Raw genomic sequence first — 25,699 nt, 5'->3', positions numbered from 1 at the left:
GGGTTGCAGGTTTGATCCCCAACCCTGTGTGGGAGGCAACCAATCGATGTGTCTCTCTCACATCTATGTTTCTCTCTCCCTTCCATTCTCTCTAAAGAATCAATGAAAAAAATATCCTTGGGTGGGGATTAACAACAACAGGCTGTGGTACATATAGGACAATGGAATATTACTTGGCTATATAAAAAATGAAATCTTACCATTTGTGACAACATGAATGGATCATGCTAAGTGAAATAAGTCAGAGAAAGACAAATACCATATGATTTCACTTATATGTAGACTCTAAAGAACAAAATGAACAAACAAAACTGCAACAGACACATAGACACAGAGAACAGACTGATGGTTGCCAGAGGGGCGGGGCATTGGGGGCTGGGTGAAAAAGGCGAAGGGATTAAGAAGTAGCTATTGGTAGTCATAAAACAGTCATAGGGATATAAAGTATATCATAGGGAATGTGGTCAATAGGATTGTAATAGCTATATATGGCATCAGGTGGCTCCTGGACATTCTGGGGGAACACTCTGTAAAGTACATGATTATCTAACCACTATGCTGTACACCTGAAACTAATAGAAAATAACATTGACTATAAACTGTAATTGAAAAATAAAATTTAAAAATAAAAACACTGCTACTGATAGCTCAAAAAATAAATAGATAAGCTAAAGGAGCCCTTTCCTTAAAAGGGAAACTTTGTTATCCGGAAACCCAGTATGTATAATAGATAAGGAGACAGTAGCGACGAGTAAAGTCTGTGCACCTGGCATGCCACCTACTTCCTTCCTTCCTCTTTTCATTTACACACACACACACTCTCTCTCTCATTCTCTCTCTCTCTCACACACTAACATGCATGTATATGCTGAAGGTCTACAGCACTAGAGACCCAAGGGTTACTTTTTAAATATATACAAAGAAAAAAGGATGGAAATTTGGGAGGCAATTTAGTACGGAAGCATTGAAGTGTCCAGAGGCAAAGGTAGTCCACCCAAACACCATCTAGGAGGACAGCTTTAGCCCGAACAATGTCCAGACTTCCCACCTCACTGGCAAGGCCTTTCCTGTCATGGAGATCTATACAGTAAGCTGCAGTCAACAGACTTTTTCATTTTTATTTATTACTATTGTTTTATTGTTGAAAGTATTAGACGCCAACTCCCCTCTTCCCCCAGTGACCCCTCCTCCCTGCTTCCACCCATCCTGCTTTCCCCAAACGTATGTCTATGTCCACTGGTTGTGCACGCGTGTACGTTCCTTGGTGTATCCCCACCCCCACCTAACCGCTCTGAGGTTTGTCAGTCTGTTTCCTACTTCCATGGCTCTGGATCTATTCTGAGCAACAGTTTATTTTGTTCATGATAAACCATAAATAAGTGAGATCATGTGCTACTTGTCTTTTTCTGACTGGTTTATTTTGCTCAGTATAATTAATACTCTCCAGGTCCCTCATGATATCTTAAAGGGTAAGACAGCCTTCCTTTTTACAGCTGCACAGTATTCCATTGTGTAAATGTACCACAGTTTTTCTGTCTACTCATTTACTGATGGACACTTGGGCTGTTTCCAGATCTTAGTTATTGTAAATAGTGCTGCTATGAACATAGGGGTGCCTATATTCTTACTGATTCATGTTCTAGGCTTCTTAGGATATATTCTTAGAAGCGGAATCATTGGGTCAAATGGCAGTTCCATTTTTAATTTTTTGAGGAAACACCATATTGTTTTCCATAGTGGCTGCACCAGTCTGCATTCCCACCAGCAGTGTACTAGAGTCCCCTTTTCTCCACACCCTCACCAGCACTTGTTGTTTGAGGATTTGTTGATGACAGCCATCCTGACAGGTGCGAGGTGATACCTTATAGTCGTTTTAATTTGCATCTCTCTGATGATTAGTGACATTGGCATTTTTCAAATGTCTCCTGGCCATTTTTTTTTTTTTTCATTAGAGATTTCTTCTTTAATACATGGCCAGAGTAGCCAATACAAATTGAGAAATCACTCAGTATTAAGTAGACATTTCAATCAGCTGGACATATTTTGATTGAATTATAACAATGGCAGTTAGGCTAAAGCCTAGAACGTTCTTTCGGAAGGTACTAATTGATAATTGCGCATATGTTGTCTATATTCACACCCATCATGTAAGGTAAATGTCGAAAATTGTTCAAAGTTGTACATCATTATGTAAACATTCTCCTACAGGTTGTAATTATTATTATTATTATTTTTTACCAATACAAACTTGGTTTTAGCTACAGCTATAATTCAACAGGATTTGAGTTACAGTCCATGGGAAATACTAGACAGTACTTCCCAAAGTGGGGCCCTTGGAGCAGAGGAAGGACCAAGAGACTTGCAGGTGATCTGTAAAGTCAACACTTCTCACAACACAAAGACACGAGTCTCTCCTTTCCTGAGTGCAAGTGGAGTCTTCCAGGCTTCGGTGACTTCCTCACCCTGATGGCTATGTGCTTGCAGAGATGGTATTTTAAATTTTTTCTCAGTATTTTAGCCCTGGCCAGTGTAGCTCAGTTGGACGAAGCATCGGCCCATGCACCGAAGGGTTGCAGTTCGACTCCCGTCCAGGGCACATACCCAAGTTGAGGGTCCCCAATTGGGGCACATAGAGGAGGCAACTGATCCATGTTTCTCACTCACACTGATGTTTCTCTCTCCCTTTCTTGCTCCCAGGACAGCCAACGCCATGACGACCAGCACTGGGAAGTGAAGTAACGCCGGGATCTCCTCCAGGAGAGCTTTCAGAAATTCTCCAGTTCCTCTTCCGACGTACTTCCACAGCTCCGTGACCAAGTCGGTGAACGTCACTGCCAGGGCCTTTGTTGGTGGAACCGACAAAGTAGGGTTGACTAATAAGAGTTCATAGTATTTTTGGCATGGGTCATCCTTACAGGTCCATGAACTGTTAAGCCGTTCCCAGAGACTTCCAGACCAGTCCACCTTCTCAGCACACGTTGCTGAATGGCTCCTTCTCGGCGACTTCGGCCTGCTGCTGTGCGAGAGCCAACTTGTGAAACACATCCACTTCCACCCCAAACTGACGGGAAAACTGACGAACAGAACACGGTTCAACTGGACGTACCAACGATATGTCCAGAGCTGGTAGCTACCATCACGATGCAGAACAGACACGGAAGCACCGTAAACACATCCTATGGATCCACGCCAAAGCAATCTTCAAATCGCCTCTTCCCTGTTTCAAAATCATGCAACTTAAAATTAATTAAAATATCACTTCGTGCATCATCCAAGGCGCCCGGCTTCCAGTCTTCTCCACCGAGAAACTTTTGTATTTCTATCAAGGTTTGTCTTTTAAGGATAATCTCGGCACCGTAATGCCTATCATCTTTATTTGCATCAGCAAGTCCAAGCTTTCTGGCTTCAATTAAAATCTTACGTAAGTGTTTCCTGAAAACAGGATTGTTTTGACTTTCACAGTCTTTTCTCCTTTTGTTTTCACATTCATCAATCTTATGAGTTAAAGAATCAAGTCTGCTGTAACAGCCCGACAATTCATCAGCATATGAAAGTCGGGACTGACCTCTTTTTCCTCTGGTGCACCGTATTTCATCTGAGGTTTCCTCATCGTTCCTGAAGCAGCATCAGGAACGTCTGTGGGGTCAACCCAGTCATCATCATGAGCATAACCGGCTAGCAGCCACATTCACAAAGGAGCAGAGAACACAGCATCCTGCATGAAGGCTTGGGCTCTGGCAGAGGGCAGGCGGACCGGGCTGGAACTGTGTGGGGACACTCGGGATTTGGAGGGCGCTCAGAGCTTTCGCTGAGTTGCCGCCACGCAGGACGGTGGCCATATCGCTCCTTCCCAGGGCTCTGGGGAGAGGCCACTCCTGGCCATTTGTATGTACAGTTTGTAGAAATGTCTATTCAGGTCCTCTGCCCATTTTTTAATTGAATTGTCTTCCTTTTGTTTAGTTGTATGAGTACTCTATATCTTTTGGATATTAACCCTTTAGCCCATGTATCATTGGCAAATATAATCTCCCATAGAGTGGCTTCCCTTTTCTTTCTTTCTTTTTTTTTTTATCCTCACCCGAGGACATTTTTTCCATTTTTTGTTCAGACAGAGTGGGAGGGAGAGAAAGGAAGAGAGAGAGAGAAACATCGATGTGAAAGAGACACATCGAGTGGCTGCCACCCGCATGACCAACCAGGGTCGGGGACAAACTGCAATGGAGGTATGTGCCCTTAGTGGGAACCGAACCCAGGTCTCTCTGGACTGCAGGCCGATGCTCTAACCGCTGAGCCAAACCGGCCTGGGCTTCCCTTTTCATTTTGATGCTGGTTTCTTTTGTTGTGCAGAAGCTTTTCAGTTTGATGTAGTTCTATTTATTTTTTCCTTTGTTTCTCTTGCCCTAGGCAATGTATCAGTGAAAATTCCGCTACATATGATGTCTGAGACTTTTCTGCCTACATTTTCTTCTAGGGCTTTTATGGTTTCACAAGTTACATTTAAGTCTTTTATCCATTTTGAGTTATTCTTGTGTATGGTGTAAGTTTGTGGTCTAGTTTCATTTTTTTGCATGTAGCTGTCCAATTTTCCCAACAGCATTTATTGAAGAGACTGTCTTTTCTCCATTGTATGCTCTTGCCTCTTTTGTCGAATATTAATTGCACATACTGTCTTGGGTCAATTTCTGGGTTCTCTGTTCTGTTCCCTTGATCTATATGCCTGTTCTTATGCCAGTACCAGGCTGTTTTTAATGTTTTTACACCTCTGGCAAGATCATCCCTATTGTGAAATGAATTCATCTTAGCTTGATGCCTTTAATTGTTAGATTTATCTATGTTCCTTTGTCCTGATTCCATGTTTACCAAGCAATTAAGCACTCTGAATTTTATGGGTAATATTTTTCACGGCCAATTAATAAACTATAATTCTCACTGCTATCTGACTTCCCTAGTAGGTTTTCCAATAGGAAAACATATCTGTGATACCAACGCGAGGATTCCACTCCATGTGATGGTTAGATTTTTCTCTGGGAATAAATCCACAGGCTGCTTCATTTCTACACTTGTCCTGTGAGCTTGGGGTTACGTGTATCCATCCTGGAAAGTGGGGCTGTTCTCCATGAGCTGAACCTTGGGTAACTGGGCAGCCTCTTGGTACACAGCCTGGCTGCCTTCTTCCCCCAGCAACAGACCCGGACACTGTCATTGGCCAACTAAAGCAATTTTTCTAATTTGAGTTTCTGACATTTTCTACACAGAGCAATGCCAGACTCTGTCACCTGTCCCTCAAAATGGGTGCACTTACCTGATAAATTAAATACTGAAACTGCTTTCTGAAAGTCCCCTTCCCCCATGACCAGATCCTACATGGATACCCTATCACAGTTAAAGTCTCTGTAACTGTCTCGTGACGACAGCTCCATCAGCATTCTTGGTGGCATCAACATGTACAAAGATGAACTATTTTATAGCAAAACTTCTCGAAAGAACTGCTCAAACACAATGTCTCCACATTCTAACTTTCTGCATTCCCCTGAGCCCACTTCAATCACACACCTGTCTTCACAACTCGACTGAGACCAGTATTGTCAAGAGTCACACTGACCTTCAAGGTAGCAAAACCAGTGCTTAATCTTGGTCCTCACATCACCCTGCTTTTGATAGATTTTGACACAGTTTACATTTTTTCCTTCTTAAAGCACTTTTTCCTTGGCTTGGCCGCTGCGACACCGGACTCCAGGTTTCCTTCCTACCTCGCTGGCCCACTCTGTCTCCCTTGCTAGTCCCTCCTTTCTTTCTTTCTTTTAATGAAGAAAGGGGTTCTATTATTTATTTATTTTTATCCTCACCCGAAGACATTTTTCCATTTTTTGTTCAGATAGAGTGGGAGGGAGAGAGAGGAAGAGAGAGAAACATCGACGTGAAAGGAACACATTGAGTGGCTGCCACCCGCACGACCGACCAGGACCGGGGACAAACTGCAACTGAGGTACATGCCCTTAGCGGGAACCGAACCCGGGTCTCTCCGGACCGCAGGCCGACGCTCTAACTGCTGAACCAGGGCCTTTCTTTCTTGACTCTAAATGTCGGAGGGTCTCAAGGATTCATCTTTTGACCTCTTCTCTCTTTTATTTTTAAATCTGCATTCACCCTAAAATCTCATCCAGTCTTATGGCTTTAAATACTGTCAATGAGCTTATTTCTCCAGTTTCACCTTCACCCTGAGTTCCAGACATGTACAGACACTTGCCTATTTGGTGTTTTCAACGGGATGTCCGATATAATACACACCTCGGGCATAAAACAGCCAAGACAAAACCTGATTTATGCCACCAGGTTAGTTCCTCCTCTTGTCTTCCCCCATCAAGTGTCCCTTCTCTACTGCTCAGGCATTATCTTTGATTTGTTTTTCCCTCACATCATGCATCCCATTCGCCAGCAACTCTTGTTGGCTCTACTTACCAAATATCACCCACTCTGACTCCTGTTCATCATCTCGGTCACTACCATCCAAGTCTCAGCCTCCTAACTGGACTCAACTAGCCTCCTAACTGGTCTCCCATTTCTACTTTTGCCCGTAACACTGTGAGCTTTACAAGGTAGCACTAGTGACTTCTTTACGTATAAATCACATCCAGTCATTGATTCCGATGGCTTCCCTTCACCCTTCCTCTTTACCTTGGCTCACAGACTCTTCATAACCCAGGCCTGGTTGACCTCTCTGAACTCACTCCTTATTACTCTCCCCATCTCTCTCTCTCTTTTTTAGAGCCACAATGACCTTCTGGCTGTCCTCAATACTCCCAAACTCATTCTTACCTTAGCACCATGTACTAGCTGTCTCTCTACCTGAAATGCTCTTCCCCCAGGGGCTTGCTACCTCACTTTACCCAGGTCTTTGCTCAAACGTCCTCCTTTAAGAAGCTCCCTCCACCATCCTGTCCAGAATGTCTCCCCTGCCCTTCCTTGCCTGCCTCAGTCTTTTACCGCCTTAATTTTTCTTCCTAGCATTTGTCACTGCTGGGAGGCTAATCGTCTTCTTGTTTACTGCCTGTCACCTGCCCTGGAATATAAGATCCACGGGGAAAGGGACTCGGTCTATACTTTTTCCCCAGCTGCATCCGTGGACGCACCTGTGGCTCAGATGTGCTCAACACGTCACTGATGATCCACCGACCAGCTGACTGAGGAGACCTGACCTGTGAGTGACGACGGTCCTCCGACCCCTGAGAAGTGGGCTACGAATCCTTTTTTCTTCATGGGCCTTCTTCCCTAAGTGTCCTGCTGGGTTTGGACTCGCTATGCTTTCCTTGGCTTTTCACATTTCCTGGGGCGGTGAGAAGATTCTGTCCACTTAGGATCTATCCTCCCTGATGCTAGATGCTACTCTGATATCAGAGTGACCGCTCAGTCGGAGGCAAAGACACACCAGTGGGACCCTGAGTGTGCAGTTTTCAGCTGGGCCAGAGGTTTTCTTCCACTCGCCACTGGCCTGGCCGGGGACTCCTGAGTACGCCGGGGTGGGGTGGGGGGGTGGGGGGGGGTGCCGGCAGTGAACGGAGGAACCCAAGGAAAATCGCATTCATTAGCAGGTCCTTGTCCTAAGTTCACCGATTTTTATAATCATAAAGTGATTTTATTCATTAAGTATGATCAAGCAGATCAAGAAAATTTACCAGAACATCTTAACATCGACACATACAAGTCACCATGCGCACATATCCTGTGCAATATATGTCAAAGCGCTTACTATAAAGATGACAACATGCAACCGTACCTGTTATACATGAGGCGCTTGAAATCTTGAAATAAAGTGTCCTTATTTTTGTCAATAAAACCGATGACAGAATAGCTAACAGAGGGAAAAAACACAGAAAACAAGCATTACTCACCAAACTTTTCTAGAAATCTACACACCCTTCTACTGTTCATTGTGCAATCAACTTCTCGGGCTGACTCCGCCCTCCATGTTCTGTGATAAGGGATGCCAACGTTACCTCCTAAATAGAGGGGCGATTGTTTCTATTCCTTAGAAGGAGAGCACACATCATCACTGTTATTATAATTAAGATCATTTTCTACCGGTTTACTGCCTACCTCAAGAAGGTGACCTTTAAAATACAGACAGTAACCCTGAGAGAAGAGCACCACAGAGACACACGGGCACTGACAGCCTCATGCTAGGGAGGTCGGTGTGTTCAGGGTGGGATAAGGAATCCAAGGAGAACTGCATGGTAAGAGCTGGACAGGCAGAGGAGAGGAAGGCGGATTGCCCAGGGAAACAGAATGAAGGGATGGCAGCGGGCACACGCGTGGCATTCTTGAGAGAAAACGAGGAGGCCAGTATTCACGGTTTGGAGGAAGGGAGGTGAGTCAGGTCTTGCAAGTCCAGCAGCTGGAGAGAAAGGCGGGATGGGAGCTGTTCTGCTGCAGTGATGGGCACGCACTCTAGGGGGAGCAAACTCAGGGCTGGGGCTGTAAAAGCAATGGAGGATTCTGGGTGCTGAGGGCAGAGGCTGGGAGGTGGAGCGAGCAGGAAGTCTAGATGCAGCTGCTCCTTACAGCTGTCTTCTTACCCGTGTCTCTGTCTCCTCGACAATCACAGCAGTGTACACAATTCTCAGCTCTCTAACCCTGACCTCTCACCAGTGTTTCAGCCTCACATACTTATTTCTGCAAGAGAGGTGCTTCAGGCCATGCTGCTCATGGGCACCTGAAGGTCTAAGAGTATGTCTTTGCCTCCTCCACCCGGGTCTTCTTCCTAATGCCTTCAAGTCGCGGTGGACTGAACCCTTAGAGTCACCCGACTCAATCTGTTGTTTAACCCATAAAATTCAAACTTCGAAGTCCTTATTTTTTGGCTTTCAAGACTCATTATGATTTGATCTCAACCTATTATTCTAGGCATTTCTACTTGTCTATGCTACAAAAAAAAAAAAAAATACCCTCCAGTCAAATGGACCTAGTTGCAATTTTCTGAATATTTTCAGCAGTCTTCCCACTTGTTCCTATAAAAATAATTCCCAGCATCCAAGGATCCGAGCAGCCTCAGCTTTCCTGGGTTTATCACACACAGCTACAAGTATGATCTCATTTCTCTGTTCTGAATTCTGACAACTCATTCGGCAGTTATTTTAGACCATCTTTTATTGTACCAATGTATACATATAAATGTGTGTATATATATATGTATAGTTATTTATACAGCTAACATACAAATGTATGTGTTTAAATAAAATACACACACAACCATAAATGTATGTGTGCATCTTACATGGAAAGCTTTGTGGGCAGGGACCGTCCTTTACAGAATACTGCGCACACAGAAGACACCCAGGAAATACCTAGAAAAGGGCGGGAGGGCCTAGGGCAGCCGGGGAAGTCTGAGGCACTGAACACCCTCAAGGAGGTCGGCTAGAGCTCCGGGAGTTGGGAAGCCCAGTCACTGTCTCAGCTCTTCCACGAACATGCTGAGTGACCTTGGGTACGAATCTTCCACACCCTGCCTGTTTTTCCATCTGTAAAGCAAAAGGGCGGGCCTAGGTGGTCTCCAAGGCCTCTGTCCCCATCTGCTTTTATGCCATTTCGAGCTGGATGAAAGTGCCCAGCAAGTGAGGCCTGGGTTTCGGTGGGAGCCATCTGTGTGGTGCCGGGTCTTCCCTCCTCGCTGTTCTAGAACCTGGGAACGGGACCAGAAAACGTGGGAAATGGTGCCACCCCAGCACTAATGGCTAGTTTGACAGATGGGGGTGATCATTTTGAGCCACATTATTTTGTGATTTCAGAGTTTTCATTTCCATCAGGAACAGCAATCAAAATTTCTTCCGATGTCTTTTCGGCATTTGGAGATCACCCCTTGCTTCTCTGTTGTTGTTTCATCTCTTCCTAGGATGGGTTTTATGAGCACACACAGAATTCCCGAGGTCAACCATGAGGAGAAAGAACAACAACAAGGCAGGGGGCAGTGTTCAGTGGGCAGCAAAGCTTACTAGGTACAGTGGGCCGAAAAATGCCCTCCTGAGGAACACCCATGTCAAACTCCCTACAAGCTGTGACTGTCGGCACAGGTGTGACCGTGCGAAGGCTCGGGAGAGAAGCTTACACCGTATCACCCAGGGGGGCCTACGTGCCCTCACAGTGTGGCTGTAGGACGGAGGCAGAAGAGATTTAACACAGACACACCCACGAGGTGGAGGCAGTGTGACCACAGAGGCGGAGGCTGGAGTGAGGGGCCACAAGCCAGGGAAAGCCTGCGCTCACCGGAAGCTGAAAAAGAGACTTCTCGGGAGCCCTGAGGGTGTGGCCTCGCCAGCACCCAGGTTCAAGCTTCCGGCCCCCGGAACTGAAAGCACACCTCTCTCCCGTCTCAAGCCCTCCACTCGGTAACTTGTTGCAGCAGCCCTAGGAGCCTAAAACACTGGGGCAGTTACAGTTTCAAGTTATATTTTCTTATCAATTTCTACTTGTTTTATAATCAGGAAATGTGGCTCATGCAAATTCTTCTTTTCAATTAATATTTGGAAAACAACATGGCAAAACTGGGTTTCGCTCCCAGAGTTTCCCAACTGCTTGCAGCTCTTCACGCCCGGGGGGGACGCTCACCTCAGGGCCCACACGGCTGCTGTGTCTTCTGCCCGGAACAGCCTCTCTCCTCCTCCTCTCTTCCTGACTAAGCCTCTTTCACTTGTAGGACTAAGCTTGGGTATCATTTCCTGCAGCAAGACTGCCCTGTACTCCTCACTCCGGGTTCATTATTCCTGCTCAGTGTTTCCACGGTGTCTTGTGCACCTCGAACTTAACCCTTCCATACATTCTTCTTTAGAGGGACTCATCTGCTGGTGTGCTCCCGAAACTGTTAGCTTCTTCAGGGAAAGGCCCACTTCATCTACTGCTGCATCCCCGTTCTTCCCGTGCCCCCACGACTTCTCTGTCCATCGGCTGGTTCTGCCTGCCTGCCAACCACGCCAGGAGTCGGGGAAGGCCACACAGTGTTGCTCAATAAATGCTTGAAAAGCCAGGAATGAATGAAACTATACCAACTTTGTTTTAAAGATTAAACGAGGTATATGCAATGACTGAAAATAATGCAAACGAATAGGAAAACAACTTATATTTTCCCCTGGTTATATTTTCTGAAGTGAGACTGCACGCAAACCATCGTGTTAGGTACCAAAGTTAAGATACTCACACTACGTCACCTGCGTAATGTCGAATTCGAAAATCCCGATCAAACTCCAGGATTTTGTCTGAGGCACAGAGCTAGGAAATAAAGGAGATTATTTTGAAAATAGCCACTGACCCGTTCCTAAAAACAGATTCCAATTTCACAGAAGATGACAATAATGCTACAAATCGTAATTATCATTATGAATGAAATCACATGGGGTGGGGCTTGATTTAAATATTTTGCTTCTCTGGTCAAGACTAGCGCTTTCAGGAGAAATCCACACAGCGCCCCCTGCTGTTGAACATGGGCAAACGATCACGTTCTGGACAATGGAAGGTTTGAGTGGAAGTGAGGTGAGGCTGTTCCAGGCCAAAGCTGGCAAGATGTGGGCAATCCTCCTCTGTACTGTCTTTTCTCCTCCTCCTAGCTTTATGTGGAGAAGGGCAGTGCATCAGGGAGGGAAGAGGTGGAAAATGAAGGAAGTCTGGCTCCTGGAGAGAGAACCAGACTCCCATTGTCTATGACACTTAAATCCTGGTCGCTGTCTTCACACAGCCCAGCCTCCCCTGACTGATGCATGTCCTTCCCCTGTCGCACCTGCGGAGGACCAGGCTGAGGGCTGGCTGGCTGCTAGGCACATATAGCTCATTCAAGTCTCACAACTCACATCTGACGTCAGTATTACGAGTTCTGTTTTACACATATGGAAACCAAGGCTCAGAGAGGTTGGGCAACTGGCAGAAGGTCACGGAACTAGGAGGCAGCAGTCTGGGAAGGGCTTCCGGGACCGAACGCAACGTCTGTGCTTCCTGTGCGCACAGTGGCTGGCAGTTCAGGTCTATCTTGGGGATCAGCCTTCCGAAGAGCTTTCTCACTGAAGAGGAATGCTTCATGGAAGGGCAGTTTTCTTGTTTGTTTTTTTAATCATCGCCTGATGATATTTTTCTATTTATGGTCAGAAAAAGTGGGAGGGAGGGAAGGAGGGAGAAAGTGGGAGAGAGAGAAACATTGATGTGAAAGAGACACATCGACTGGGTGCCTCCCGCACATCCCTGACCAGGGCCAGTACCAAACTGCAACCAAGGTAAGTGCCCTCGACCAGAATCGAACCCACAACTCTTTGGTCCACAGGCCAATGCTCCAACCGCTGAGCCAAACTGGCCAGGGCTGGAAAATCAGGTTGTTTTTTTTTTTTATTTTTTTTTTATTTTATTGGTTTTTAGAGAGAGAAGAAGGGAGAGGAGAGAGAGAGACAGAAACATCAATGACAGGGAACATTGACTGGCCGCCTCCTGCATGCCCCCCACTGGGGATCTGGCCCACAACCTGGGCATGTGCCCTGACTGGGAATCAAACCGGAGACCTCTTGGTGCATGGGTCAATGCTCAACCACTGAGCCACACGGGCCGGACATGGAAGGGCAGGTTTACATAGCCCTGATGATCTCCATAACTCTGCAAGTTTCCTTGTTACAGTGGCACCTAGACCTCTTTGCCTGCCCTGTGAAGGGTTACTCGATATCCCAATAGTTCTAAAGCAGGTGTCTAAGGATCCACAAAACACTGAGTGCGGTGATGCACAAAAACCAACGAGGTTTTAGTGTCTGATAACAAACAACCCTAATCAGGATGATGGGATCTATGCTGATAACTAGATGGTTAGAGGAAGAATTAGTCAGACAGGAAATTAGAGTCAGATTTCTGAGGTTCAAATCTGGCCTCTATCATCTACTTGCTGTTTCCAACTTTAATAATCACATCTCAGAGAGGTGTTTTGAAGGTTAAGCAAACTACAGACACCAAATAACATATAGAGGGTTTTCCTCTTTCCTTCTCTTATCAACCACTTAAAAAAAAAATCCTTACGCCCTGGCCGGTTTGGCTCAGTGGTTAGAGCGTCGGCCTGCGGTCCAGAGAGACCCGGGTTCGGTTCCCGATAAGGGCATGTAACTCGGTTGCAGTTTGTCCCGGCCCTGGTTGGTCGTGCGGGTGGCAACCGCTTGATGTGTCCCTTTCACATCAATGTTTCTCTCTCTCTCTCTCTCTCTCTTCCTCTCTCTCCCTCCCACTCTACCTGAACAAAAAATGGAAAAATGTCCTCGAGTGAGGATCAAAAAAAAAAAAAAATCCTTACCCAAAGATATGATTTTACTGATTTTTTTTTTTTTTCTTTTTGAGAGAGAGAGAGAGGGAGAAAGAGAACAACATCAGTTGGTTGCATCTCATATACACCATGACTGGGGATCGAACCAGCAACCTAGGTATGTGCCCCCACTGGGAATCGAACCTGCAACCTTTCCAGTGTATAAGACAACACTCCAACCGAGTCACCCAGTCAAGGCTCTTGTTAACCACTTTTATAAAACCCTTTTATTTACAAACCCCGCAAGGAAAAAGGACCCAAGAGATGTCTATACTAATTAAATGGGATCACATTTGGATACATTTGGATTCATAGTGATGAAAATATCCTGACAGCCTGGTTATTTTCTTTCTTTCTTTCATTAGGCAAAATCCCAGGAAAGAACATACTTTAACAATTCCCCATCCTTAGTGCTTGTCTGGGGGACGATGCTCGAGGAAGGAGCCACCTGGTCTGAGAGATGGAAAACCTGGGCTCCCACATTTGGAAAAAAGAAAGAGAAAAAGACACCCTGGATGGTTCTGCTCAGTGGTTAGAACATCAGCCAGCAGACCAAGGAGTTGCGGGTTCTATTTTGGTCAGGGGCACGTACCTTGGTTGCAGTTTGATCCCTGGCCCTGGTTCGGGTTGTGCAGGAGGCAACCAATTGATGTACCTCTCTCACATCAATGTTTCTCTCTCTCTTCCCCTCCCACTCTATCTGAAAATCAATGGAAAAATATACTTGGGTAAGGACTGAAAAACACACACAGAGAGAGAAGAAAACAAGCAAGCAAGAAAGACAATCCATCTCTACAGATTAATTGCTGTTCAACATTTCCTATCAAATCAGTAGCAACTGCTTAAATGTACTAGGTACAGTTGCTACCTTAAGAATGAGATTATATTCCTAAATACTTAGTTGACAAATTTAATTCAGGAGTATAAATGGCCAAGGTGTCACATATCAAAATGAGGTGATTTCTCATGTCAGAGTCACAGTTATTTATTTAAATGAAGTATAGCCTTGCATGTTTTAATTTAAAATTCAATATTCTGTAAGATTTATTTGGTATGAGTGTACCAATTTAATTCAAATTTGACAAACACTGATTGTCTATCATCTGGTAGGAATAATTCTAGACGAGTCTCCAAAACCTGAACTGTGATTATAAAGGATATATACATATATATTTTTTTTGGTTAAGCCTCACCTGAGGACATTTTTTCCATTTATTTTTAGAGAAAGTGAAAGGGATGGTGAGAGGGAAAGATATAGAGAGAAACATCGACGTAAGAGAGACACATGGATTGGTTGCTTTTGCACGCACCCCAAATGGGGCCAGGGAGCAAACCTGCAACCCAGGTATGTGTCCTTGACAAGAGAATTGAACCCGTGACCCTTTGGTGCAATGGCTGATGCTCTAACCACTGACCCACACTGGCTAGAGCATAAAGAACATTTTTAACCTAGCCCTCAAAAATAGGACATTTGCCCATGTAATCATGCCATCTCTGAAAACATCATTCTAAATTATTTAGGTTGCTTCTAACTTTGTTCACTGCTCTGTCCCCAAGCACCCAAAATTGTACCTGAAAAATGAGATGCATTTAGTAAGTATTTGCATTATAAATGGGGAATAACTAAAGGGATACCTCTAACCAAAACCCTGATGTCCAAAATCAGAGTGAAGTATCTGGAAGCCAACTTGTAGAAGGGCTGTAAGTCAATCCTCAGTCACAGACCAAGGAGAATATTTTAGAAATAAACTGTCCTAAAATACATGTCAGCCAGTAATCTATATCTTGATAGTTTGTGCTTTATCTAGTTAATTGTGGGACCTTCCTATTCTGATTGTGTAACTTCAAAGGGGACAAAGTTAGAGAATAGATGTATTTGTGCTGAACAATGGCAGGGCATCACAGATGTACACGGAATTACGAAGGATCAGAAATGTTTGCCTCCTTTTTACGGACGTGAAGATGTATGGGGACTGTTTTTCCTTTAGCCTTTGGTTGCTAGACAAGCCTGTATCTGTAGAAAATAGTTGGAGGCGATGGTGTACCCTCCTAGGACAAACATGATGGCATGCTACATGCAAGGCACCGCACAAAGATCTGATAAGCACAACTGCCACCAATTATTCAGCAATGTGATCTGTTGATATAATTTTTAGAATTTGAAAAATGGGGAGTTAAAAGCATACCCATGCATTTAAGGAATGAGTTTCCTTGTAGCAACTAGACTTACAGCTAGAATTCCTCGGTTGTTTTTTTTTAAATCCTCACCTGAGGATATTTTTCTATTTATCTTCAGATTGGCGGGGGGAGACAGATCGACTGGTTGCCTCCTGCATGACCCTGACCAGGGCCATGGACTGAACAGCAACCGAGGTACGTGCCCTTGACTGGAATCAAACCCAAGACTCTTTGGTCTGCGGGCCGATGCTCCAACCGCTAGAGCCAAACCAGCCAGGGTTAGAATTTCTTTGTTTTTAAGAAAAGTCACACAGTCTGGCAAAGCAAACACACTACGCTTGATAACTGAGGATTACAGTAAAAAGCCAAGGACAAAAGCTATTTTCAGTGCCAGGAGCAAAATTCTGGCCGATGAATAAGGACTCTGGGACTCTGTACCTATTGGTTATCAATGACATCATCACTTTCCCTAGTTCTAGTCAACTGAGTAGTCTGGAGCGCCCTCTCCTGGACAGAATGAGTTTTATCAATCTTGTCATCCTATAAACCAGAGAAGGCAGAATTTTATCCACAGCAATAAATCACTGAATGGATGTTGATGGCCTCAGTTGAGTGAACATTCTTGTAACCCCACATATAAAGTCATTTAAGTCTGTCAAACGATGAGGAAAGTCTTACAGATGAAAACGAGAGCAAGCCGTCATTAGACACATTACCTTTCGGCTGGAAAAGTGCCCGTGTTTGCCTAATTTACTGTTGAGCGCTTCGAGGAACATCTCGTCGGTGACCTTGCCGACATTCATGCAGGCGTCATCCAGGATTGCGATGATCCCTTTGTGCTGCTGCTCCACCAGGTCCACGATGATCTGATTGTTGAAGTAGTCGATCTGCGGGACAGAGCAGGGAAGCGATGTCAAAGGGAACGGGGCCAGGGCAGGCCGAACACGGGGCCCCGTGTGTGTCGAGCGTTTACGTCAAGCTCCCTCGACGGAAAACGTGAATGGCGTCAAGGAGGTCTAACAGCAACATTCCGTCGGAGGCTTACTGCTTACTTTCTTTGCTGACTTGATACCATGAAACACTTTGTCTGCGATGAGCTTTGCTCCGGTCAGAAGTCATAAAGTAGCTAACGTTTCTCCCATCGCTAACTCTTGTCCCTATATCCTGCACCTGACCCGACTCCTTCACACTCTCAACCCCCCAATCTGCTTGCCACTAACCCCCAGACCCTGATTCCACTAAGTGCCAGCAAGCGACCTTCAAGCATTATTTGACTGATAATTTGATGAAGTCAAGGAATCACACAAACTTGCACTTTCAGTTATATGGGTCTGGACTGGAATCCACAGGAGCCTTCTCCAGTTTCCCAAAGTTAACAAGCACATACAGGTTGACGGGGTTTTTTATTTTATTTATTTTTTTATCCTCACCCGAGGATATTTTTCCATTTTTTGTACAGATAGAGTGGGAGGGAGAGAGAGGAAGAGAGAGAGAGAGAGAAACATCGATGTGAAGGGACACATCGAGTGGCTGCCACCCGCACGACCAACCAGGGCCGGGGACAAACTGCAACCGAAGTACGTGCCCTTAGCGGGAACCGAACCCGGGTCTCTCCGGACCGCAGGCCGACGCTCTAACCGCTGAGCCAAACTGGCCAGGGCAGGTTGACGGAGTTCCGATGTGTTTCAGGGTACAGCATAAGAATCTGAATTCCCAGATATACGTGTCTATAAACGATACGTTTTTCATTTACTTCTAGGAGCTGAATACAGTTATAAGTAACTGCTGGCTTTTGGGCAACTTCAACAGACACAAGGTTTATGCAATTCTCTTCTACACCTGTTGATTCTGAGGTCCTGCCACACGCCCACCACCGTTCACAGACAGCGCACGGCCGGGCACGGGCACGCTGCGCTTGGACTGAGCACGGGCGGCTCACCGTCATCCACTCTGACCTCGCGTGGGGATGTGCTCCGTCTCAGAGGAGGTCCCTAACCGACAGTTGCCTCTACTGCCTTCTGCAAGATCTACAAACTCCTAACAGACTATGAAAGTGTCTCGTGGATTCCTGCTCTGTGCTATTTAAAATCGAGGTCACCTGCCAGGTACTTGCCTGTGGTTTCCAGCTCCATTCCTAACCTTCCAAGTTCTCTTTTGTATTCCGCGGCCTGTAGGTCTCAAACCAGGTGGCTTTCACTTTCCTTTTTAATACTTTTCTGGTTTGTCTAAGTCAGTGGTTCTCCATAGAGGGTGACTTTGCCCCCCAGGGAACACTTGGCAATGTCTGCTGACGTATTTATGTTTGTTTGTTTGTTTTTTGTTAATCCTCACTCAAGAATATTTGTCCATTAATTTTTAGATAGCATGAAAGGGCAGGAATGGGGGGAGGGAGGGAGGGAGAGAGAGAGAGAGAGAGAGAGAGAGAAAGAAAGAGAGACATCGATGTGAGAGAGACATCGATGTGAGAGAGACACACTGACTGGTTGCCTCCTGCACGACCTTGACTAGGGCTGGAGATCAAACCTGCAACCCAGGTACGTGCCCTTGACCAGGAATCGAACCCGCAACCCTTTGGCCCACAGGCTGAGCCAAACCAGCCAGGGCCTGCTGACATTTGTAATGGTCATGACTAGAAGAGTCTTACTGGCCTCCAGTGGGAAGAGGCAGGAATGCTGTAAACATACTACAAGGCACGGGACAGGCTCACGGCAAGGATATGTGTGGTCCAAGTGTCAGCAGTACGAAGACGGAGAGTCCTGGCCTAAATATTACCATTAATTTGGCATTTATTACATTTCTAATTAGGGAGAAAATTATTTCCATCTTTGGAAAAAATATCCTTAAACTACTCACAAAGCAAGAACTCTATATTAATTAATAGCTGAAATTTTAGACTTTGGGATGATGGAATTAGAGACTAAGTCTTTTGTCCCAAGGACAAAAGAAGTAAGTTCCCCAAAATTCCAATTATATAAAGCAAAAGTGATGAACCTTTGCTAAAGAGTCCTTTTAGCTCGTAAGTTTCATGCTGCTTAACGTAGTGGTTTCCAAACGAGTTTCTTCCAGCAGCCTGGCATCTCCAGGAGGTTTCTGAGGGGACCCCGGGGGCAAGCAGAGACATGATGGGGTGGGCTCTGGGCCTCCCAGGCCCCTGCGAAGGAGGCAGCTTTGTGCCCGAGAGTCCTCAACAGCTAAGAAAGGCCTGGACACGGCAGCACCAAAAGCTTTTAAAGCTGATTCACTCAGACTCCCAGGCACACAAGCCTCCTGATGGAAGTCTGCAGCCCACTGGGAGAAAAACACTGGTCCTGAAGCCAGTTGAGACTTTAGGTCGCACAACCAAGGACACACAAACACCAAGAAACATATCTGATGACACCTCAGGAATCCAATTAGCAAAATTCAGACTAGGGGAGACACCACAGGACTAATGATCTGTTCTTTTCAACAAAAGATGACAAGGAACAGGGTGGGGGGAAGGGAGGGGAAAACCTATAGATACAGGAGAGACCTATCAATCAATCTCAGCATTGGAACCTTATTTGGATCCAAATTCAAATAGACTAAAAACAAAACAAGGAACGCTAAGACGACTAAGAAAATGTACAACGTGAGCCCTGACTGGACAGGTGACATTAAGGAATTACTGTTAGTGTTTGAGGTGGGATAAGGGTATTATGGCTGTGGTTTTTTGTAAAAGTGTTTATCTTTTAGAGAAACACAATGAAATATTTGCAGATGAAATAAATCACAGTATTGTCACATCACAGTCTGAGACTTGCCTCCAAATAATCTGGGGGTGGGTGAGTGGGGACAGATGGCATAAGGCTGGCAATCCACTGGTGACTGTTAGAACTGGGTGATGGATACACTGAGTTTATTACATTATGATCTCTGCTCCTAAATTGTATGTTTGAAATTTCCGTTAAAAAAAAAAAATCAGAAGTCTGGGGTTTTTAAAGGAAATACGTGCCCAGAACAGGGGTTCTCATCTGGGGGGAGCTGGTATGTGGTCAGTGACTGTTACCTTGGAGTGAGCCCTCTGCTCGCTCGAGGACACATACATACTTCTTGGTTTGTCTCGCTGGGGCTTTTCGCGTGTTCAGGGCTTTTGGCCCTTTCTCAGACGTCTGAAATAGCCTTCTGCCATCGTGGACTTTTCCCTTGATCAACTACGTCTGTGGAACTTGATACTCTGATTATTAAAGGATATGTCTGACCGGTATCTCTGAGTCACATCTGAAGAACACGTTCTACGATTAAATTTGCTATAACACTCTAAGCCTCAGTAGTAATTGTGTATTATATTATACAACACAGTCACTCTAAGAAAGCTGCGTGCAAACCTTATTGAATTGAATAATTACATCTTGAGTGCCATAAGAGTTCGCTCTCTAAATCAAAATGGCAGGTAACCCTATTATGAAGTAATAGCACACCTTTCGGTTTATTGGTAAATAGGTAAAATTTATACCAAAACACTCGAACAAAATTCTTACGGTATTCTAATGTTCACACACGAGGAGAGGCAAAGATACAATGTGAGGCGGGAAAGCTACCCTTACCACCTCCTTTTCCTGAATGAGAAGAGATACAAAGTAGGAAGGTGGGAAGGGATGGAAAAGTAATTTGAATGCAGCCCTTCAAATGTTGTTGTTGTTTTTTTCACTGCTATAATGTTGACTATCACAAAACAAATATCAGCTTTATTTTTATTGTCTATGCTATTTCACAAGAGGATAAACACAGAAACTGATGGAAGCTCGAAGTGTTCGCAATGTTCAAGTCTGTTCTTAAAATTGTTTCTAAGAGAAAAATTACTAGGTCTCACTTCTATCACGAGCGGGGGTGTCTAACTGCCATGCTTTGTAGCTGTGATCTCTGGGTTTGTACCGCAGACCAGTCACAGATTCTGGCAACATATTCCCGGGTTAGTTTCGGAGAAGTACCAGAGTTCACAAAGAGCCAAGAAAGAAAAGGGGTGATCATGGAAATGCGACACCCAGGTAGAAATGGAAATAAAATTAATGTAAGTGCTTTCACGCAAGAATCTCAGAGAACAGAAATAACATTAACTGAAGACAATACAATGTCACTTAGTTTACAAAGCAGAGGAGAAAAAAAAGGAGTAAGCGGAGAAAAGAAAAGAAAAAGAGGAAGGAGAAGAAACAAAATTTGGAAGCCAAGTTCGGCCAGCTGAAGGTCAAAAGCTGCTGCTCTGGATAACGTCTAAATGATGCTAAGCTGTTAACAGAGATGCGAACCGGAAAACCCAGGCGGTGTCAGCCATGAAGTGGAAATGTTAATAACTCAGCATTTTCTGGGCGCCAACAAGGAAGTCTTTTAAATTAGAAAAATCCCATCCGCCAACCCTGGAAATGAATTGTATTTACACATCCCCAAAGGAAAAGCTAAAATTCTGCTGTTTCATGCACCCAAGAAGATTGTATTTATTTATTTTTTATTGATTTTAGAGAGAGAGAGGAAGGAAGAGGGAGACAGAAACAGCGATGAGAGAGAACAGTGACTGGCGGCCTCCCGCATGCCCCGCACTGGGGATCAGGTCCACAACCTGGGCGTGTGCCCTGACCGGGAATCGAACTGGCGACCTCACGGTGCATAGGTCATCGCTCAACCACTGAGCTGCCACACTGGCCGGACCCCCAGAAGATTTTTAAAAAATACCTTAAAAAACGATCAGATCTGACATGATCAATACTGTGAAAGGCACGAAGGCGCTCCCCACGGGGGTGCACTCACGTGCTTCCAGGGGATCCCCTCCCGCTGGTACTCCTCCTGCTCCTGCTTCAGAACCAGCTGGATGAAGAGCTGCTGCAGCTTCTCGTTGCAGTAATTGATGCAGAACTGCTCGAAGCTGCAAGGGAAGGGACGCATGAGGCTCAAGCAGATCAAAAGTACACAGCCGAGCTTTGAGGATCTGAGCTGGTGTACCTGTTGTTGTCGAAGATCTCGAAGCCATAGATATCCAAGACACCAATGACCGTGTTCTTCCCGTGGACGGTGGTGTCGTAGTTCCTGACCTCGATGATATCATTGATGCGCGTCACGATCCAACAAAAGAGACGCTCGTATATTGCCTGTGAGGAAAACACCGCGGTAAATCCCTACCTCTTCGGGGTTGAGTCTCTGTTTAGGTTTGTGACACGTTTGGATTTATTTATTTTAGTTTATTGTTGACAGTATTACAGATGTCCCCTCAGGCTCCCCCTTGACTCCCCTCCTCCCAGCCCCCGCCCCGTCCCAGGCCTTCACCACACTGCCTGTGTCCACGGCCATGCATATGTGTATATAGGTTCTCTGGTTAATCTCCTCCCTTCCTCTGAGGTGTCAGGCTGCTCCATGCCTCCATGTCTCTGGATCTAGTTTGCTGCTCAGTTTATGATGTTCATTAGATTTCACTTATAAGTGAGATCTGTGATATCTGTCTTTCTCTGACTGGCTTATTTCACTCAGCATAATCCTCTCCAGGTGTGATAAGTTTTAAATACCTATCCTCCTTCTTCTTACCATTTAGCATAGCTGTTATTACCCCAAGCAGAATAAGAAATGCAGACTGTCTGAGAAAAACAACAACACAATGGATGCAAAACTACACAGTTTGGATTTTTAAGATGATTATCAGTTAGTACACGCATTGTATTCCAACAACATTCCTCAGGTATGTTTCTGTGCTCAGCTTTGCAATACTTTGCCTACTCCCCCGATGTAAGTCACTTTCTTGCTTTGTTTTTTTCATCTTGTCAACTATAAAAAGTGGCAAAGCAACGAGTTAATAACTGTTTCCACTAACGCGCTATATATTTGAAAAACATACATGTGGATTTATAATACTAAAGATCTGGGCCAAATGCCACAGTTTGAAATTCCTTGAGAATCAAACACGCATCCGATACACAAGGACACACATGCCAAGGCACACGCAGACAAAGGCACCGCACACGCGCACGCATTTGCATCCTGGTACAAACATGCTCTCAATGTCGCATCTTCAGAAAGCTTTCCCTTAACATCTCCCTCCGGCCCCCCACTCTGCACTGACATATATCCATACACACTGCCTGCGTTCTTCACCTCCTTTCACGCCTCAACCCACCCCGTCTTCGCTCCGCTCCCACTCCCCCACGGAAATGGCTCATCGAGGACCCCGAGCCACTCTACACAGACATTTTCTTGTCCCCCTGTAAGGTCACTTACTCAGATGCTTAGCACTCCTCAACGGAGCGTCTCCACTTTCCTCTCGAAACCTTCTCCTCTCTGGGATTCAGGATACCACACGTCCCCAACCTTCTGTTTATTTCACTGGCTGCTCCTTCTTGGCGACCTTGAGCAGACCCTCTGGCTGACCTCTGGAGGCTGGAGTTCCTTCCAGTCCCCCTCTCTCCCCTGTCTAACGCCTGCCTGAGCTTCTCGCCCAACACTAACCAGCAGTGTGCCCTCCTCTCCAGAGTGCTACCCCGGGGCAGCCCTCTCCTGAGCTCTGGGTGCCCGTGACCTGACACCCCTCCTCGGTGTCTCACCGCCACCTGCCAGGATTCCCGACCTCCCCACCCCCAAAATGGTTCCTACCCTACTTGAACCATGAATAAATGGCAAGAGAAACTTAGGAATGTATTCATTCAAGGAATATTTGCTGAGTACTTTGCTACATGCGGTTTGTTGGCGATACGGTGTTAAACGTAAACATGCTCTGTCTCCAAGGAGCTTAGAGAATAAGGTGAAGGAAAACACACACGCACACACCACACACACACACGCACACACACACACACACAGGTGCATGGGATCTGAGAACTGAACCTGTTCAGGGCTCAGAGAGGCCAGGGAAGGCTCTTCTGAGAAAGCAGGCTGGGATCAGGATGAGTAAGAGCTAACCAGACGAGAGGGGAGACAAGAGCGATCCGAGCAGAGCAAACAGCTTGTGCAGAGGCCCTGTGGCCGGAAGGAGAATGAGATCAAGACAACTTGTGAGGCCCGAGGGAAGATGAATGTGCTGGGCTGAAGAGAGGAGGCAGGACTGTGGTATAAAATGAGGCAGGAGAGGTAGGTTGGAGCCAGACCACGTTAAGGAATTGCCGATTCTACCATTCCCTAGACAAATAGGTCCTGTGGACTTTATTTTCTAAACACATTTGGTCTCAACTCACCCTCCTCTCCCCATTGCCACGGCTACCTTTCTAGTCCAAGCTGTCATGTTCCTCATCTCTCTCCTGGGTTACCTAAATGTCCCCCTAACGGGTCTCTTTGCTGCCATTCTTCCTCTACCCACCTTCCCGTCCCCCCATAAGATTCTCCAGAGTGATCATGTTAAAAACATTCAAACTTGCCCTGGCTGGTTTGGCTCAGCGGTTAGAGCGTTGGCCTGCGGTCCAGAGAGACCCGGGTTCGGTTCCCGCTAAGGGCATGTACCTCGGTTGCAGTTTGTCCCCGGCCCTGGTTGGTCGTGCGGGTGGCAGCCACTTGACGTGTCCCTTTCACGTCAATGTTTTTCTCTCTCTTCCTCTCTCTCCCTCCCACTCTACCTGAACACAAAATGGAAAAATGTCCTCGGGTGAGGATTAAAAAAAAAAATCCAAACTTGATGTCGTCTCACCTTCAAACCCTCCAGTCTCCATTGCAGTGAGATACATTCATATTCTTCCCAGGACTAAAAACCAAGCCCCATACTTACAAGAATAAGAAATGGAATAGAAAGCAATTCATCAACCAGCAAAAGAGAACAGAAAATGACAGACTTGAAAAAATAAAACATTTACCATGCGGAAAATAGACAAAAGGTTCAAGCTATCGGCTTTTACAAATTGACAATAAAAAGGGAACAGCCCGCCACCCCCCCCAACATGTACGAAAGATATACCCAGGAAACCCTCAGAACAGATTTAAATACCTTGTATGTAAGATGCTCAAATACACTAGTAATGAAAATTAAAGTAAGAATGAGCCAATACTATGTATCCATAAAATCAGTAAAGTTAACATTGAAAATCAGTGTGTCTGTTGGTCTGGCAAGCTCATTCCTGGGAGTCCCTCCAACTGAGATAAAAGCACTTGTGTGTGGAGAGAGATACACTGGGCCAATTTGAAACATTGTTTCAAAAAAGGAAACAAGGTGAATGACTTAGGAGGAGGAGGGTTAATAAATGATGGAACCTTCATCACACACTGGTACACAGACAAACAGAACGGAGCAGAACCCCACCCGTGGGCTTCTGAAGGGGCTTCCACGCAGCATCAGTGAGCGAGAGAGGCAAAACAGAGGCCGGTGAGCGGGACCCGAGCAAGCGAGGGGCACCGTGAGCCTGCCAGTCGGTCAGCTCTGCTTTACTCAGAACACTTTCTAGCAGGATGGGCACGCTCGGGGGTTTTGAGACTGGGATGGCCCAAAAGTATCATGACGGTTTCTAAAAGCCGTAACCTCCTTTCAGGGGACATCTGAACACACCCGCACAGAAATTCCCTAAAACTGAAGCTGAGATCCACACCAGGCCCAGAGAATGAGTTAGAACCCCACCTTGGCGAAGGCGTCCCTGCCGTAGCTAGCTTCCTGTTCTGTGTGCTGCTTGTCGATGATGTCGCGCCCTGTGGCCACCGTCCGGTAGAGCAGGGCTTTCTCGACCATGTCCGTCTTGGTGGAGAGTAATTCTGCTATGATGGACACCACCTTGCCATTTTCAATAAGAGGCGTGTCACCATCCACCACGAATTTTAAATTTCCCTATACCAAGAGGGAAGAAACAAGACATGACGTCACCAATGAGATTCTGAACCAGTATGTCAGGGGGACATTTACATAATTCGAAACGACTTCGTTGGCAGCACCTGTTTTCCTAAATATACTACATATAAAAACCCAGACGCCCATCTCTTTTTATTCTCAGTATGTTTTTGATGGGCAGATGTTTTATATTTGTATGCAGTCAAATCCGTGAATCTTTGGCTTATGAATCTTTCTTCGGTGTCATACTCAGACCATCTGTACACCAAAGATTTTATACATATTTAATATTTTCTTCTAATAGCTGTGCAGTGTTTTTTGTTTTTTACTATTTTATTTTTTATTGATTTTTAAAGAGAGAGGAAGGAAGAGGGAGAGAGAGATAGGAACATCGATTGGCCGCCTCCTGCATGCCCTCCACTGGGGATCAGGCCCACAACCTGGGCATGTGCCCTGACTGGGATTCGAACCAGCAACCTCTT

At 45.6% G+C, this 25,699-nt stretch overlaps 1 protein-coding gene and 1 pseudogene across 1 annotated transcript in view; both read right to left on the bottom strand.

The window, feature by feature from the left end:
* The window catches only part of MYO1D (myosin ID), a 327,233-nt gene that overhangs the window by 201,121 nt on the left and 100,413 nt on the right, over positions 1–25,699 (bottom strand). Inside the window, exons 8-13 of the mRNA XM_036269296.1 lie at positions 25,014–25,217; positions 21,437–21,582; positions 21,245–21,359; positions 16,201–16,371; positions 11,186–11,256; positions 7,775–7,849 (exon numbers count right to left, since the gene is read on the bottom strand). Coding sequence (XP_036125189.1) covers positions 7,775–7,849; positions 11,186–11,256; positions 16,201–16,371; positions 21,245–21,359; positions 21,437–21,582; positions 25,014–25,217 — 782 coding nt within the window. The remainder of the gene's footprint in view (positions 1–7,774; positions 7,850–11,185; positions 11,257–16,200; positions 16,372–21,244; positions 21,360–21,436; positions 21,583–25,013; positions 25,218–25,699) is intronic.
* Positions 2,259–3,714, bottom strand: LOC118633988 (annotated as a pseudogene).

The sequence above is a fragment of the Molossus molossus genome, unplaced genomic scaffold (genome assembly GCF_014108415.1).
Source record: "Molossus molossus isolate mMolMol1 unplaced genomic scaffold, mMolMol1.p scaffold_m16_p_19, whole genome shotgun sequence".
Taxonomy (NCBI): Eukaryota; Metazoa; Chordata; class Mammalia; order Chiroptera; family Molossidae; genus Molossus; species Molossus molossus.
The sequence above is the reverse complement of the archived record's forward strand: the minus strand, read 5'-3'. Positions and strand labels throughout refer to the sequence as shown.